The 19460-nt window shown below is 40.7% G+C and overlaps 1 protein-coding gene across 1 annotated transcript in view; it reads right to left on the bottom strand.

The window, feature by feature from the left end:
• The window catches only part of col4a6 (collagen, type IV, alpha 6), a 161391-nt gene that overhangs the window by 57829 nt on the left and 84102 nt on the right, over positions 1 to 19460 (bottom strand). Inside the window, exon 4 of the mRNA XM_028564646.1 lies at positions 9609 to 9689. Coding sequence (XP_028420447.1) covers positions 9609 to 9689 — 81 coding nt within the window. The remainder of the gene's footprint in view (positions 1 to 9608; positions 9690 to 19460) is intronic.

Here is a 19460-nt window from a genome sequence, read left to right as displayed (position 1 = left end):
TCGCTCCACCACTTTGTTTTATCTAACGTTAGCACCGCTCTCTCTCTCTGTTCTTTCTCTAGTTTGCTCCACCACTTTGTTTTATCTAACGTTAGCACCGCTCGACACAGCGCTCTAGCTAGGATACTGTAGCAGTAGCTCTTGTTATAGCAACAAAAGACACTCTTGGCTGCTTTTTGGATAAAAAAAAATGCTGCTAGCTTCTTCTTTTTTTACTACAAAAGTAAACCCTAGTCAACTTTTTCTTGTCAAGAAAGACGCAAAGTGTGAACATAGCCTTAGAACAAAACGCAGTATGTTGATGTGCAGACATCTGTGTAGTTTTTAGGTATTAGCTAAATCACAACTGATAGTATCAGCTTCTCGTCATGTTCAAATTATCTCAGGCTGTTCTCACGAACCGTTTGTACATACAGTACAGGTATGAAAAGTAGTGCACTGTAATTCATGTGTACTTTTCCTTAATTCATAGTAATTACTTGGCTAGTTACAAAGCTACAAATCCCCTACAAAATTCCATCTTTTGCACTTTTATTTTGGTACATTTTCATTAGTTCTTCTTTATGTTCTGCTTCTTATTAGTGTTGTTATACACACCGTGTAAAGGGGTGTTTCAAAAGCATGCAAAGTCAACTTTTGCTACATATTCGAGAAATTAACAGCTGGACTTTTGTGCAGTCTGTAGCCAAGTTTCGATCCAAATTTGGTGCAAATTTGGAACAAATGCAAATTACGGCATGTTTCCATCCACTCCTGTTATGTGAAAATCAGGAGTTTGCAGCATAAACAGCTGGTGGCGCTAATTCTCCAGTCGGGGAGCCCTTAAACTCTTGCAGAAGAAAAGTCCTAAGATTAATAATTAACAGCGCGCCAGTCAAACACAAACGATAAAAAAACTAAACAGCTGACTTTTGCCTCAATTCCCATCGCCTACAGTACAGAGCCAACACAAGTCTACTGATGAGTTTTAATAAAGTTTTGGCATAGAAATGGCAATTTCTTTTAGAGCTGCGACTATGAGAAGTAAGTCCATTCTGCAGATCGACCTCAGTCTGCGAACGTTGACCGACAAAGTCCCATCTGGGTCCAACAGTTTACACGCAAACACTGATGTCTGTTGACAGCAGAGACAGCCCCGGGATGTGGAAGATGGCAAACAAAAACATGTTTCCGATTTGATTCTTCGGGGGAGACATGTGGGGAGTGAACTGCTTGGGTCTGTGTCAGCTTCACCTCTCTTTGTTTATAACAGGGGGGAAGAGACGCGGTCACGTTTTCCCGTCTGCGTGACAAAGGGACTGAAGTGTGTGTGAAGAAGAGCTGAATCCAGCTGTGTTTAGTTAGGTAGGGGTTGAGGCTGCTGCAGACTTTGTTAATATACAGATTTTTTGTATCAGTGTGTGTGTGTGTGTGTCTGCTTTAGCAGCGTGGGACTCTTCTCCTTCTACTTATCTCCTCTTTCTGCTCCTTCAAAACAAGAGTCCAGAGATAGAACACTAACTCCTGTCTGATACAATCTGACGCCCAACCCCATCCTGCAGGTGAGGCCCCAGGCTCCGGATCAAAAGCAGTAAAAAGTGACATCTTCCCGTATACACTTTTAATTGTGTTTATATTTAAATGAACCGGCACATATGACATTCAAAATATACCACACACAAAAACATAATTGCACATCCTAAAGGGCAAGGCGAGACGACCGCTGAAAAGAAATGTCATAAATGATAGTTTTGATTTGTGTGTGTGTGTGTGTGTGTGTGTGTGTGTGTGTGTGTGTGTGTGTGGGTGTGTGTGTGTGTGTAAATGTCATAAATAACTGTGCTGTCATCATCGCATCGAATTACAAGAGCCTATAAAATCAGTAATAACCAGTTTTGTACATTCCTGCACGTGTTTGCCCTTTGTGTGTGTGTGTGTGTGTGTGTGTGTGTGTGTGTGTGTGTGTGTGTGTGTGTCTGTGTGCAATAGATCACCCAGAAGGTGTCTAATTCCTGAGAAGACAGAGAACCCAGTGACACCTTCCCTTTGGCATTTTTCCACCATATTTACTTAATTTCTATATTCTCATTCTTTCATTTTGTTTGAACTGTGCGGCTAGGACTGCAATTAAGATTAGATGAATGAACAGCGTCACCTAAATGCCCAAAACAAAGCACAAAAAAAAAATTCTGTAACATTCTGCCACACGTCAAAGTACAAGTACTTCAAAACGTCACTTTACAAAACACGTTTGAAGTCATTTAATACTTTTTTTGTATTATTAATCCTACTCAATGTTTATCTTCTAGATATAATATACTCAAAGGGGTCTTGCACCTTGCTATTACTCCTCATGTATAACATCATCTTGGTGTTTTAAACTGTGATGAGCTTTTTTTTATGATTATTAAACTGTTCCAAAAAATTTAAAGATGTTTGTGTCTAGATACATTTCTGATGAGAAATCTTGAAAGCTGTTAAACATCTTAAAATCCCAGAATGACATAATTGAAGTTTGTCCACTTACTAGCTCTTTATGTAGCTTTCAATCGCCTCTAACAGCCTTCTTCAGGAGATGGAGTTAAGTTAAGACTGGTTTGGTCAAACTGCTGTTTCCAAAGTCAATAATACATGATATTTTAATTGAAAAATACACTAACTGACTGAATATAACCAAAATACATGTACACAAAACAGCAGCTGGCTGCAGAGATATGTTTTAACTACATTATGTTTCCTTCCTACAATCAACTTTCTGAGAAAATAGCTGCACGAGATGAGAACTCTGGTTCATAGCGGTACCTAAAGCAGCCATGTGAGGGCGGTAGTGCGCACTGGAAACTGAGATGATGCAGCAAAAGCTCCTGGATACTTTTCAGGAAGATGAATTGTCTGTTATACTAGTTTTAGTTCAAACTTTTACCATAAACAGGAAACAGAGAGTTGACTTGCTTTTCTTTTGCTGTACTTTTCTGTTTTTGTTGTTGTTTTTTTACCTTCAACCTTTATATATTTGATGTTAAAATAAAGTTATAGGATTCAAAAAGGGGTGTAAGAAGCTGAGAGTGATTCAACACACACACACACACACACACACACACACACACACACACACACACACACACACACACACACACACACACACCTGCTTGGCATTTTATCACACTCTCCCTCCTTTTGAGGCAGGAGTCTAAATATGGTGGTGGTCTTTGTTTAGGCTTTCTCTTAAAACACATGCACACAAGTCTGTATTACTATCTTTGTGGGGACATATCATTGACATAATGCATTCCCTAGCCCCTTACCCTAACCTTAACCATCACAACTAAATGCCTAACCTTAAACCTTACCCTCACCCTAACCATAACCTAATTCTATCCCTAATCCTAAAACCAAGTCTTAACCATCAAACAGCCCTTTAAACTCGTGGGGTCCAGCATTTTGGCCCCACAAAGCTGTCGGGACCCCAGAAGTATACTGAAGTCTCCGGTTTTTGGACCCCACGAATATAGTAAAAGAGGTACACACGCACATGCACACACACACACACACACACACACACACACACACACACACACACACCTGCTTGGCATTTTATCACACTCTCCCTCCTTTTGAGGCAGGAGTCTAAATACGGTGGTGGTCTTTGTTTAGGCTTTCTCTTAAAACACACACACACACACACACACACACACACACGTTTAAAATGGCTTTAGAGCAGCCATTTTGCCTCCCTTTGTCCCAAAATGTCTTGACAAACAAAAAGCCCTCTTTCAATCTGAGCTGAGATGATGCAAAGGATGCAGTTTAGCTTTGAACTTAATCACACACACACACACACACACACACACACACACACACACCTGACACCTGACACTTAGCCGGGTCACCAGACACAGAGTCTAGTCTAGGAAAGGTCAAAGGTCACAGCACAACACAAAGGCCAGGGTAGACCAGAAGGTCAGGGGCACTGGATCACAGAGTCAGAGAGAGTAAGAGAGAGAGAGAGAGAGAGACAAGCTGAAATATGTGTGTGTGTGTGTGTGTGTGTGTGTGTGTGTGTGTGTGTGTGTGTGTGTGTGTGTGTGTGTGTGTGTGTGTTTATTTAAGGTAACGCTCCGTTACATTCTGGTCGCCTGTCCTAGCGTCATATCCCCTCTGTGCCAGTGTCAGCGTTGTCTGCCAGAAGCTGTCATTAATTGACTTGTAATCCACATTTTTTACGACTAACTTTAACTACAGATTTTAACCGGATGAAGGATTTTAGTCATCGGACATCGGGATCTTCAGAGAAACAAGCTCTCTGTCTGTCTGTCTCTCTCTCTGTCTGGCTGTCTGTCTGTCTGTCTCTCTTTCTTCCTCTCTACCTGCTTCAGGATTAAAGAAAAGGAATTCAGTAGCAGCGGAGCGCAGTCTTTCATCGAGAGGCCCCTGCGGAGGGTTTCCCTCGTTTTCTTATCTTGCCATCCCAGCGAGACACACACCCACTATCACTTTACCCTCATCCTACTTTAACAGGGGCGGCCGCTGCACTCTCTCTCTCTCCCTCTCTCTCCCTCTCCATTCATCCTTCATTCCTGCCTCTCCTTTGTCATCGAGGTGTGTGAGAGAGACTCTTTCTATCTGTCCCTCTCAAATTTGCATACAGTGGTGCAACAAGTATTCAGATTCCTTAGTAAGTAAGTACAAGTACCAGCCGTTGCCAAATGAGTTGCTACAAAGCTAGGACTATCAGCTCCACACAACTCTGTATTTCTCAGTATGGCTGTGTTCAGAAGATTGTGGGGTCCGATGACTTTCCCGCGCGGAAGCTGGAGTAAATATAATATAATGACTTCTTCTGAAGAGTCCATCATGTTATTTTTAATCCTCCGTGTCCTCCTTGGCTACTAGCAACTGCGTGGAGGAGGGAGGGGGGGTGGTGCGTGATCACGGAAGGCTTGTATCACGTGGACCCGCAACAGTTTTGTTGTCATTAATTAGAATACCTCACGGGGGCGACAGATACTACGCACTATAGCTTTAAAAGTTGACATCATTTAGAAATCATTTTAGAAAAACTCTTGTGTTGTCTTCCCGTCAAAATGGACCCGGACGGTTTTGCCTGTTTCTAAAGCATTAAGTATAAATTAACTGTATTTTGCATGTTTTTGTTTTGCGTATTTATTGTGTAGTCTCGCACGTTTGATGCCTTGTCTTGGCCAGGTCGTCGTTGCAAATGACAATTTGTTCTCAATTGGCTTACCTCGTTAAATAAAGGTTAAATAAAATCTAAATATATAAATTATCACCCAATTCTTCTGTGTTACATCTTCTCATTCCGACTTAGTTCCACTAGTTTTACACAATTAACTCAATAAACCCAATTCTTATTAAATTATACCTAATTTTCCATATATAAAAAAAAAACCCAGAAGTTATAAATTATTTTGACTAATAGTTAAGATTAGAGGAACGTATATGTAGATGGATGATCACAGCCTATTTCGTGTATGGAACCATGTATGTTACTTGTGCACAATTTTTGATTTTGATGATTTTTAGAAACTTTGAAAATGGTTCAATTTGACCCGAGGGCAAAATGAGAATTAAACTAGAATGATTAAACTACATTTAGCAGCAGAAACACTTTGATTGGATGCGGCTTTTGACTCCAGCGGGACACAGAAAATGTTGGGCTGACCCCGCTGGGTCCCTCTCTGTTTCGGATTGACACAGATGGAGGTCTGGCAAAATTAAATAAAGCCCACACTTCCTGACTCCTTTGCAACTTAGAATGTGTGTTGAACACACACACACACGCACGCACGCACACACACACACACACACACACACACACACACACACACACACACACACACACACACACACACACACACACACGCACGCGCCATCCTGTCATCCCTAACTCTGCCCTTTGACCCTCGGGGGGGTTTACCCAACTAAAGTGGATGTTATTGGACTTAATGGATACAACATGACACAGATATTAAAGCCAGGGAAGTCAAACTTTACACACACACACACACACACACACACACACACACACACACACACACACACACACACACACACACACACACACACACACAAGCTTTCAAACACTTAAGTTAAACCACAACCCCTTTGGCTTTTAATAATGAAAGCCAACTAAAACCAACACACAGCGTCTGGACTGTGTCTATGCTTCCCCCCTCCCCCTCTGAGTCTTACTCAGGCAGAAGCAATGGATTTAAAGTGCTCATATTATGCTTTTTGGCTTTTTCCCTTTCCTTTATTGTGTTATATATCTTTTTGTGCACGTTATAGGTTTAAAAAGTCAAAAAGCCCAAGCTGACTGGCTAGTAGTCCTTACCTAGGTACTGTCAGGGCTCGCCCTCATACTCTGCTTCTGACTGGCTAGTATTCCTTACCTAGCTACTGAGCATGTGCGACTCCCAACAAAGATGGAACAGAAGTGAGATGCCTCACTCTGTAGCTAAAACAGATAGCTCAACACACAGGGTGAAAAGAGGAGCTGCAGCAATGTGCAGTACAACAAATATATGATCTGATATAACCTCTAAACACAATTATGAACCTGAAAATGAGCGTAAGATATGCACTTTAAAAGCTACACTATACATCTATCTTTGTGATACAGTAGACACAAGGTGTGTTTGTTCCTCCCATTGTTTCGGGATGTCACGTTTCATGATGACACATTTATTGGCCGGCGGAGACGTCTTGCGTTCCTATTTGTATGTCTCGGCATGTCGGTCCTGCTCTCCTCCTCTTCTAGAAGTAACAGTAATGTTCCAGCAGTGTGTGCAATGCCCTCCAGAGTTATTGGTGTAGTTTTACCAACTGTCTGTTGGAGCCAAAACATCTGCACAGTCAAAACAACAGGAATAACAATGGAAATATCCAGTGGTGGAATGTAACTAAGTATATTTACTCAAGTACTGTACAGATGTTGAGGTACTTGTACTTTACTCAAGTCTTTTCTTTTAATGCCACTTTCTACTTCTCCGCTACATTACAGAGAGATATATTTTACTTTTTACTCCACTACATTCATCTGACAGCTTTAGTTACTAGTTACTTTACACATTCAGATTTCTGCACACAACTGTTTGGATCCTTTACACTTTCTAAAATGGGAGGATTTTTATTTACTTTTAATAAAGTACATTTTCCTGATGATACTAACAGACTTTTACTTAAGTAACATTTTCAATGCAGGACCTTTACTTCTGTAATTTTACAGTGTGGCATTAGTACTTTTACTTAAGTAAAGGCTCTGTGTATATTTCAGTTAGCCTAATAGCTGGTTTGATTTGCATTGAGAGATGATTTTATGGAAAGTACCCCATGCCAATCTCTAGGTATGGTGAAGGGTATGTGATGATGTGGGGCTACTTTAATTCCAAAGGCCAAGGGAACTTTATCAGGATGCATAATATCCTGGATCCATGAAATAACTGGCCTTTTAAAAATAAAAATCTGCCTGCCTCTATGGGAATTTAACATAGGGGTGTACTTACTTATGCCCCCTGTATTTTAAGGAATAACATACGATAGATCAATTTCCAAAAGATGATTTTTTTTATTCCTCTTTTTAGTCAACTTTAGCATGGGTTCATAAACTTATGAATGCCACTGTACACATACATCATAAACAGGATGATAAAATAACAAATCCACATGAATAATATGGACAATAAACGAAAAGATACTACATAAAAAAAAATCCACATGAATGTACTAAGGGATGTATAAGCATGAGAGGCAGGCAGTGACAGGGCAGGGACTGACCCTGTGAGTTAGTGTGTATGGTAAGCTGCTCTATGAGAGTGTGTGTCATGGTGGTAATGCAAATACGTCCAATAGTGCAAGGATAAAGTCTAGAGACCAGCATTAAATATGGACAATATAAGAGAATAATGTAGACATAGTAATATAAAAACTGTAGCAGTGCAAGGATAAAGTTTAACGCATTAAATAGGGACATTATAAGGGAATACAGTAGACAGTAAGATAGACACAAATCAACAGTCAATATTAGAGGTTTGAAGTAATAGGGTTACTGTTACAGGGTTACATAGCTGTTAACAGCTATGATCGAGAACAACGCCTCGCCTCACCTACCTGTGAGCGCAAAAGTAAAACTGAAAAGAGAGAAATAAGCACCTAAGCACGTAAACGTCTCAGTAATACAGCGGAGGCTGTGTCATTTAGGCCGAGCAGGAGGCCTGCACGCGGGCAGGTAGTATTACCTTGGATATATATAGTATATATATCATTTACCTACAGGTAGCCGGGTCCTCGCTATGTTATTTACCTAAACTGGCAAACAGCGGGGCAGCAGTAAGTGCAGGCTTCTGTGTCAGACAGTAATTGCTGTTTGGATAACGGCTGAAAGAGACCGAGCTACAGTGTGAAGCGTACAGTTAGTCTGGTTTTAGACACATGTGAACACGAACACACACACACACACACACACACACACACACACACACACACACACACACACACACACACACACACACACACACACACACACAGCTCTCAGCTGTTTTTTTTTTTTACCACATTATTTGCATTAACGCAGACTTTAACTACCGTTTTTTTTCAACCTGGACCCTATTTTCCTATGTTTTTGTGTCTACGTGACTGATGGGAACAACAATCTTTGATTGATTGGTCCAGTGTTAAGCGAGATCGCTGCAGTCGGCGGCGGCGAAACAAGCTACAATGTAAGTTAACAGGGTGATTGTGCAGCTTGTATTTACCTTCACAAAAGTGCTCGTTTTACCGCTGACAGGCTCAGATTAATATTCTAAGTGTCTGACAACATTACGGAAAGGATCCCTTTAAAACCTCTTTGAGACCTTTCTGTTTAACCAGAAACAACTCTGAAGTCACTAGCTCTAAACCCACCAGACTCCATTTAAAAAAACACTACTTTTAGCGTGCATAGAGCCAACATATTTTCACATGTAAATCGGTAAACTATGTGTTTACTTCAACCACAATTAGAGTAGTGATGGTTGGAAAAGTGGAAAGACGACCCAAAACAGCTTTTCACAGTTTTATTTTGTTTCTGTCGACTTTGAATGAAGTGTATTTCGCGATGCTAAAATTACCGTTTATTTCCCTGGTGTCTGGTGGCTTTAGCGAATGCAATTTCACGGATGTTTTCATGTTTAAAAAAAGGATCTTATTCTTTTCAACCTCCTTAGAAATCCTTTCCATAATGTTGTCAGACACAACATTGAATCTGAGCCTGTCAGTTTTGAATATAAATTATGCCCCATGCTTCTGGCTTTAACAAGGTCTCATTCTCTAACAGATTTCTTTTTTGTTCACAAGTACATGGTCCCTAAAAAAAAAACATTCCGAAACATTTGTGATGTTTTGACTATGCAGAAAGTTTTAAACAATACAGGAGAATAATTAACGATACAAATAAAAATTGCACCATAAATTGATGCAGAAAACGTCCAAATTGCAGGAAAGGAAGTTTGACCCCTTTAAATGTTCTGGAGGCAGTTCCCCAGACCCCCCGGTATTGTGTGTCATCCCCCCAACCCCCCCCCCAATGTGGAAACAACACCTATGCCCTTGCTAGATGAGACAAGACTCACCCTGCTGCCTTTCTCCGGGTTGCACCGGCATCCTGCGCCGCAGTCCCGGCCTGCACACGGCTCGTCAGACTTCCCCACACCCTGCAGGAATAAAAAGAAAAAAACGGAGATTACAAAACAATGCTTTGGAAACATAGGAGGCAAATTGCCGTTCAAGTGCATTATGGTGTTAGAATGTCACACCTTCCCTTCGTGTGAGCGAGACTTCACCGCATAATTGCAGAATGTAACTGTCTGAGTATTTGTTTAAATCCCTTCATGAATAAAAGAAAGAAATCAAACAAAAGGACAGAAAACAGAGGCAGAGGAGCACATAGAGAGTTAGGTAGCACCTCCGTGAGTCATGTGTCGATGTGAGGAATAGTTGCGTCAGTGAGAAGTTTGCAGATTTACAGGGGATTTGATAGGATTGATAGGATTTGGGGAAAAAGGCTCCAGCTTTGGTCAGCGCTGATTCTTTTAAAAGGAAAAGGAATTATGTAACAAACATAACATGTACAGGGAGGTTCCCTTTTGTGTTTTAGTCTTTATTTGTGTGACCACGGTCCGTTCCGTCCGTTCCCTCCGGCTCTTTTCTTTGATCAGCAACAGAGACACAAACCAGCTTTAAGTACAACCAGAGTTCAAGCCTCTTAACAAAGAATAAAGCCATTGATACAAGAAGCAGCATCAGCCCCGGGGAGGCCCTTTAGGACTTGTTTTTTTAAAAACATTTTTACTCCTTTCATGATGTCACTGTGACCTGGGGAACGTTTGTTTTCTCAGCCAGGGCGACCAGGAGTGAAAGCCATCATCTTCAGCAAGAAAAAACTAACAAAAAAAAAACGAATGTGGATGAGTTAAATGGCATCACACAGTGGGAGGATAGGGTAAAGGAGGAAGTGGTTAACCCTCTATTGCATGGTGGTTCTTTTTCTTAGTTTTTTTTTTCACAATAAACAATATAAAATGCATTGTTTTCTGTTTAATTGTGTAAATGGGTCTTTTATTTTGAACTTTCATATATTTGATGACATCACCTAACCAGGAAATCCTGTTTGCCCGCCCCTTTTCTGCACTTGTGCCACACTGAAGGTCTCAGTATCAGCCAGATAAAAAGTTTTTTTTTAATTTTATTTCAGAAGCATTTCTTTAATTCAACTGTTATCTGGGTTAAATAAACTTTCAATTTTCATTCATTTCATCAATATCTTTTCTGTAAAAGGCTAAAATTAATTTGTTGCCAAATGGCAACATTATGCAAATATTGAAGTGAAATGTGTCCATTCAGCCTAATGGGCTCAGATTGAGTAACATTGCTTTAGGCTACTCTGACACTATGTTTGCAATTATTTATAATATTTCAAAAGGAAAAAAATATTACATTTATGTATATTATGTTATTCCAGCCATTTTGTAATTAATATATTATCTGACTTATTAATCACACATTAATGTAAATTAATTTCTTTTGCCTTTATATAACTGTCATATTACAGTTTTTTTACATTTGCATTATTTAAGCAACCTGGAGTCATAAAAACACATCAAGACATTTTTACCATGTTTAAATCATGAATTCAATTTGAAACTTTCTGAAAATATAGTTCCCAGTATGTATACGGTTAGAAGAAGGCTGGGTCTCCCTGTTATTTGTACTGATGTGACTATACAAATCACAATGTGTAAATAGGAAAATGTTGGCGTTATTTTGTCACTTATTGGGAGCAGTAGGTTAGTTGGAGCCGGTTACCTCCAGGATCTATGCTAAGCTAGGCTAGCAGTGGGTGTGTCAGACAGAGTTACTACACGCACGGAGATGAGAAGGGTATGTATGGACTTATCTAACTCTGGGCATTACGGTGAATAAGACGAAGTCACAGTATGTCGGTGTGTTCCTTTAAGTTAGGATCTTTTTTCACCAAAGAACATTTTTATTCTAGGTAACAAAATGGCATTTCCCAAAAAGCAATCTTCGTTCTGCACAAAAACCTTCGGTTTCCATCTCTTTCTGCAGGTTTACATCCTCGTACGACCCAATCCTATGCATGGTCAACAAACTAACACACCTTCAGCGGCTCATAAACTCCAAGTGAACTACAGATTAACCTTTTTCTAGTTTCAGGGTGACATTCCTGAGATAGCTTACCAAACATCACGCAGCGCTTTCAGAGGTTATAAGCAGCACAAGAGAGAGCTTTTATAAGCTGACGTACGAGTGACGTATACTATGCTGAGCGTATAAAAGAGCCTCTTAAAACTTCAAAACGCCAAACGCCATCTATCCACTCGATGGAGAGACATACTGTATGTGCGTTATTTCTCTTCTACATATCTGTGTGTTTCTACGAGTCAAATACGGACACTTGATGTAAATACATAATTAACACGCTTAATCACCTTGGAGCAAATGTCTCATATGAGGCCATAGTTTAGGGGTCTATTCGGGGGGAGAGGGGGGACTGCAACTCAGTTATATAAAATATGTAGTAGGGGGTCCCTGCTCCGTCTCTCTTACAGCTAAGGGGTCCTTGGCTTAAAAAACGTTGAAGACCCCTGTTATAGACCATGATGCATTGCTGCATATTAAATTCAGAAACTCAAAATACCCAGGAGTTAAAATGAGCACAGCCTTAAACATCGACAGCGGGAAAACGCAACACTGGTCTACACACATGAGAACGTGGAGAACAAAAAAAAAAAAACACAAGATGGAGAAAGCGAGCACGGCACAACAGAGGGAGGGAGAAAGAGAAGGAGGGGAAAGGTCAGCGGTGCTGGTCCTGCTTTCTCCCCTCTGATCTCCTCCACTCCTCTAATCACAAGAGAGGGAGAAAGTGAGCAGGAAAACAGTGACATTAGGGCTAATGGAGGGCGCAAGGAAAGGCAAGACGAGAGAAAGGAGGGAGGCCCGGAAGAGAGCGCAGCTCAAATGAATCCCTTGGCAAAGAGGCTCAAGATGAAGAAGAAGCTTAAAATAAATGCAGAACAAGCCATGTGGAGCATTAACGGTAGGGCTGGGAAATATATGGTTATTATAGAATATCGACATGGATACATGAGGCTATATCTCCTTAAATTATGGACATCGTAATATTGTGATAAGACGTGATATGTGTTGTCTGGTTTTAAAGGTTGCATTACAGTAAAGTGATGTAATGTTCTAAACTTACCAGACTGTTCTATTTTTTTCATCATCGCATCAATTAAATGATCAAAACTTTACTATTTTTGTCTTGCTTTTCAAAGAAAAAAGCAATTACAAAACTATAATCTAACACTGCCGACATGTTTGCTGCATTTAAAAAAACATGCATTCACTCTACGCTGGTTGCTATTTGATCCCGTCATCAAAAACGTAATTGTTCAGTTCACTTATTCGGCCGAACACGGAAAGTGCTTTTTTTGGTGCTATATTCAGCCAAATAATTTCGGTTGCTGAACATTCTGTTTACATCTGTCCATGGCTCAGTGCTACATCACGTTTCATTGCTCCGATCAGTTGTAGGTCTATACAATTACGTTGTACAATGTACATGAGAAAACGGGAGCGTGCCTATATTCCCACAGCCCTGTGTTCCCACATTTCTAAGATTTTTTTCAAAATTAGGCCCTATGATCCCACATTTCTAAGATTTATTTTTCACTGAAAATTAGGCCCTATGTTCCCAAAGCCCTATGTTCCCACATTTCTAAGATTTATTTTTCACTGAAAATTAGGCCCTATGTTCCCAAAGCCTTATGTTCCCACATTTCTAAGATTTATTTTTCACTGAAAATTAGGCCCTATGTTCCCACAGCCCTATGTTCCCACATTTCTAAGATTTTTTTCAAAATTAGGCCCTATGGTCCCACATTTCTAAGATTTATTTTTCACTGAAAATTAGGCCCTATGTTCCCACAGCCCTATGTTCCCACATTTCTAAGATTTTTTTTTTCAAAATTAGGCCCTATGGTCCCACATTTCTAAGATTTATTTTTCACTGAAAATTAGGCCCTATGTTCCCAAAGCCCTATGTTCCCACATTTCTAAGATTTATTTTTCACTAAAAATGAGGCACTATGTTCCCAAAGCCATATGTTCCCACATTTCTAAGATTTGTTTTTTTTCAAAATTAGGCCCTACATTTCCTTTTTCACCTTTTTCATTTGAACCCTAACCCAAAATCTTAGAATGTGGGAACATAGGGCTGTGGGACCATTGGGCTGTGGGAACATAGGGCGGAAAAACTCACCCCTAATTTGGGTGACATGACACCTTTAAGATAAGGTGAAGGCGTGTGAGGTTGAGCTAAAGGAATGTAAATCTGCCACAGGGTTAGACATGTACAGAAAAGTTTACAGCACTCAAGACAAAAGCACCGAGCTCATCATTTGCATACATTCGCCGACACAACGTGATGGAACAGGCACGCTCCGGATGAACCCAACGCTGTGTTCTGTGCTCTTTTCTTCCACTCTGTCATCCCCGACATTACACAGCTATGGGCCTTTAAGCTTTAGCTAATGTTCCCCAGTCAATCTCCTGGTTATTTGCTCATACTTTACTGTCCAAACACTTTCATGTACGAGCATCTATAACTGAAGCCTTTTCAAAAGCTTGAACCCCCTGCTGTTCATACACCTGAGAGAGTGGCAGCGGCTGGCGTCTGGACTTGTTCCTTCCTATAGGGTCTGCTGATGTTATCCGCATGAATGTTGAGTCTCACCCGGATGTATGGCATAAACTGGCGTCTATTTAGCGATACAGATGGGACAACGAGACAGCCAGTTTGTTTAGGGAACAAAAAAAGTGAGATAAAGCTTGGCGTGCATCGTATGTTATAGAATTCCTTACTTTTAACACAGTGGGGGTAGTTTAAAGGTCGGAGAGGGAGGGCTGATATATTGGAAGGGAAGAGCCAGTGTTACGTGTTAAAAAAATAGTATGTGCTTTTGCCCGTTTTCTATCCATAAAACACAATGACATTTGGTTTTTATTGTTGTCCTTGTGGTCAAATTTGACCCTTTTTTAAAGTTTTCTACATCAGAGAATTTGGGTTTCTATCAAGCAAATTGCCTAAAAATAACATAGGTTGTTCCATACAATGCTCTTCTCAAGGAAAAAAAATAAGGATCAGATCTCTACTTTCATAGAATTTGGGGTGTTTTATTAAATGTTACAGCATCTGAAAAACTATGAAATGGTTTCTAAACAGTATCCTGACTAAACGTTGACAGTCTGTGTGTGATTATCCACTCAATCGTAACTACTTGTCGAAATAATTCAATTTCTTTTATTTTTACTCAAAAATGAGGTATAATTTCATAGAAATTAGGTTCATTGGCCATGAATACAAAAAAAGTGTAAAACTAATGGGAATACGTTGATGTTAGTGGTATATCTGGAGGTAGTGGGAAAAAAAGGGCAGGAAAAAAAGCCACAGAAACCTCAAAAAATCTTCAAAAACCTCGGAAAAAGGGTTAACCCGGGAGGACAACAAGTCGCATGGTGGACGGGAAGACAACACAAGGGTTAAGATACCTGGAGACATGTACAATACAGATCAGAAATACATATTGAGAATGCTTCCCCTGATTGCCAAGAAAATGATAACAATGAACTGGAAGGTGCTAAAACCGCTAACCCTAACCCAATGGACACAGAGGCTGAATACGAGTCTATATAATGGAACAAATGACAGCAAATCTGCTACTGAAAATGGACCCTTTCATGCAGAGGTGGACGTGTGTCGCACAATATCCACCTTATCACATACCCTTCACCATACCTAGAGATTGGCATGGGGTACTTTCCATAAAATCATCTCTCAATGCAAATCAAACCAGTTATTAGGTTAACTGAAATAAAACCATCCCAATCTGTAGGTATGGTGAAGAGTAAGTGATGATGTGGGGGGCTATTTTAATTCTAAAGGCCAAGAGAACTTTATCAGGATGCATAGTATCCTGGATCCATGAAATAACAGGCCTTTAAAAATAAACATCTGCCTGCCTGCATGGGAATTTAACATAGGGGTGTATATACTTATGCCCCCTGTATTTTAAGGAAGAACATTTATTTATTCACAATATATTATTCATTCACAAAGAAAATTGGTGTCCTATTTTTTTTTTATTTTGGCATAAAGATCTATTTCCAAAAGATGATTTTTTTATTCCTCTTTTTAGTCAACTTTAGCATGGGTTCATAAAGGTATGAGCACCACTGTATGTTTAAAGTGAACCTGCTTCTGCAGTGCTAACATTTGGGTAGATTCCAACATGTTTTGTTTAATGTGATTTGTTGGTTTATGGATTTATTTTAATTTTATAGCTATAGTATGTATAAACATGTCTCACAATCCTTATTTAATTTATTTTATTTTTGTCTTTATTTACTTTATTTTAATTTGTCTCTCAGGTCCATTGTCAGGGAATGTTCTACCGCTTAAATAAAAAAGAAATTTATTTTCATTGGCTGTTTTAATTCACTTGTATCGATCCAAGAAATAGTACCAACCGCCTTGAATCCCTAAATTGACCCTTTACGCTTCCCCTACTAAGTGATGCACAGGAATTTGTTGAATCCGCCGCCTGTCAACGCGCATGTCATCACACGTTAACGACCAATGGGAGTGCAGCGTTTACTCCAACACCTGCCTTTTAACAACAAAAACATGACTGAGTGACAGTGAAGGTTGGGGGGGGGGTGATTATGGATTATGAATATTTGACCCTGGAGGAACCTCTTTACATTTCACCTGAACCTGAACCTGACGTTGAGGAATGGCTTCAAGGAAAAAGACACACGAGGAATGGGTGGCTGTGACTGCTTACGCAAACAAAGAACGGCAAAGGGCAAAGAAAGAAAATGTGCAGATAAAATGTCCTCCTCTTTGTCTTTATCACCACGTCCCTTCCCCTTTTTTTGATGTCTTCACTTCATCCGCCCGTTTCCTTTCTTCGCCCCGCATTTCCTCGCATCCTCCCTTTCTCTTCTTCCTCCCCTCCCCATCATATCTTTCTCTCTTCTTCCTCTCGGGTCTCGGGGTCCATCTGTGACCCTGACATCCGCCACGGGAGACTAAGCAGCTGTGTTTGGGCCTCCAGCGTTCCTCCTTTACTTCTGTTTATTCCACACTGTGTTTGTGTCACTGTGTTTGTGTCACTGTGTGTGTGTGTGTGTGTGTGTGTGTGTGTGTGTGTGTGTGTGTGTGTGTGTGTGTGTGTTTGTAGTTCACATAGACATAAGCTCACGTGTATGTCTGTCATGTGTTTGAGGCCACCCAGCTGGAGTCAGGTCATCTATAACTCAGCCAGACGGCTGAAATGTGTGGCGCTAAAACAGAGTCTAACAAATGTAAATACTGTAAACCGCTGGTGTTGCCTTCAAAATAAATGGATTTACATCAGGAGAGGGAGTTCACTTTAATGTTCACTTTTTTTGAGGAGTAACAAGATTTAAAACTCAATAAAAAAAAAAAATGCAGTTTCAAGCAGAATTTCAGATAATGTAAAATGCTCAAACTTGACTTTTTCTAAGTTATTTATTCATTCTTCAAGGACCGTAACAGAGAGGTTATCGTTTTTTTCCTAAAATCACGCATACTTTTGAAACTTTTTTGCGAATGACGATGCTGTGTTTCAGCGTTTCGGATATGCTGTATGTTCCTCGTCTCCCGTGCAGCCATCGTCTTCCGTTCGCTTTTGTGCGCTTTCGAAATCAATTACTTGTGAGACTTGATCCATCACACTTAATATTGAAGCTGTTCTCATCTTTGTCAAAGTTACATTACTGTCACGAGGCAATGCAGAGCAGACTAATCACTTTTTATGCAAATGTATCACTAATGGTAATGGGCTTTCCAGAGTCTCCAAATCTGCAAATATTGTGAGCAGAAATCAATGGAAACCACGCGTGTGTGTGTGTGTGTGTGTGTGTGTGTGTGTGTGTGTGTGTGTGTGCGCGTGGGAGTTTGTGTGTGTGTGTACCAGCGAGCGTGTGCTTGCGTGTAAGCGTGCGTATGCGTGTATGCGTGTGAGTGTGTGTGCGTGCGTGAGTGCGTGCATGTAAGCGTGTGTGCGTGCGTGTAAGCGTGTGTGCGTGTGTGTGTGTGTGTGTGTGCGGGAGTGTGCATACATGCGTTTAAGCGCGTGTGTATGTGTGCGTGCGTGTAACCGTGTGTGTGTGTGTGTGTGTGTGAATGCGTGCGTGTGAGTCTGTGTGTGCGTGTAAGCGTGTGTGTGTGCGGGAGTGTGCATACATGCGTTTAAGCGCGTGTGTTTGTGTGCGTGCGTGTAAGCGTGTGTGTGCGTGTAAGCGTGTCTGTGTGCGTGCGTCTAACCGTGTGTGTGTGTGTGAATGCGTGCGTGTAAGTGTGTGTGTGCGTGCATGTAAGCGTGTGCGTGTGTGTGTGTGTGTGTGTGCGAGTGTGCATACATGCGTGTAAGCGCATGTGTGCGTGCGTGTAAGCGTGTGTAAGCGTGTGTAAGTGTGTGTGTGTGTGTGTGTGTGTGTGTGTGTGTGTGTGTGTGTGATTGTGCGTACATGCGTGTAAGCGCATGTGTGTGCGTGCGTGTATGTATTTCTCCATCTTGCTTTTTTGCTTCATGAACATTTGGACAATTTTTTTTCAATGCTATTGTAGCCTTTCTGGAGGAGTTTTTTCAAAGTTTTTGTTGCTTCTTTCAGAGTTTTTGTTGCCTTTTTCGAGCATTTTTTCGAGATTTTTGTCGCTTATCTCGATACATGCAGACGTGTCCCGGGACCACCCTAGATAGTTGAAAAAAAAAAACAGTGTCTTGGCTGGACAAATCCAGCCAAGACACTGTCTGACAGGCCACGTGGTGGGAACATGAGCTTCCGGTAGGGCTTTGGTTTCTCTCTGGCTATAAATCCACTCTGAGTGCAGAACGATGACGTGAACATAAACCCAAACCACCAAGTATAGCACAGTGTGTCACTTTTAAAGTGCATGCAGGGTCAACAATCATTGCAGGGGTTTGTGTAGTATCACAAGAAACACCTTTTTTTTTTTGCAAACTTACTGTATCGACAGAAAGAACCGAAAAGGTAGAGCCCTCAAAAGAAACAAGCAGAAATCAGAAACATAAGTCAAGTACACAAACATGAAGACAATCTTACAATTCTGTCAGTGCAAATTTTATAATTTACAATAACATTGGGATTCCCCTATAGGGGAAACTACTTTGCAAGCAATAGCTTGCAAAAGTAGTTTCCATTGTTTCAGTCTATCTCGACATTGCCAGTAGAAATGATTTATCATCTTTTTTTTTTTTTTTTTTTTCACAACCTGTTGAAATATATATACTCCGAATGTATCGGTGCAATTCTCCACCTTTCAACACAGACACACTTGGAATGAACCTCCCTACCTCTCCAGTGTGCCCACTGAGAAAAACTGGCACAAACGACCAGGAACACGCCAGCTCAATTATGTCATCCGAAGGCAATAAATATGAGACGTTTCATGTGGCAAAAAAAAAAAAAAAAAAAAAAAAAAAAACTGCAGTGGATACAGACAGAGACAAAGGACGAGACTCCAGTCAGAGCCAAAACAAACTGCAAGCCGCTGTCCGGACGAGAGCGCAGACACAGAGGGGGAAGAACGCGGCGTGATCAGTGGAGCAGATGAGATGTGTGTTTAGGTGTAAATCAGTCAGAAATTACCCGCCGGCAAGCCAACAACAGAAAAGATGGGAAGGGAAGGATTGGCACAAAGGAATGCTGAGGGAAGAGCAGTTGTCACCAACGTTTTTGGCGACTTTCATGGAATGGTTTTGAATTTGGATTTATTCTTATACAAATCACAATATGGACTAGTGCGATATCCAAATCGCAGCACGGGAGGGGCGCAATATTTGTTAAAG

This window comes from Perca flavescens, chromosome 19 (genome assembly GCF_004354835.1).
Source record: "Perca flavescens isolate YP-PL-M2 chromosome 19, PFLA_1.0, whole genome shotgun sequence".
Classification (NCBI taxonomy): domain Eukaryota; kingdom Metazoa; phylum Chordata; class Actinopteri; order Perciformes; family Percidae; genus Perca; species Perca flavescens.
Note: the sequence above shows the minus strand (reverse complement) of the source record. Positions and strands in the feature narration are given on the sequence as shown.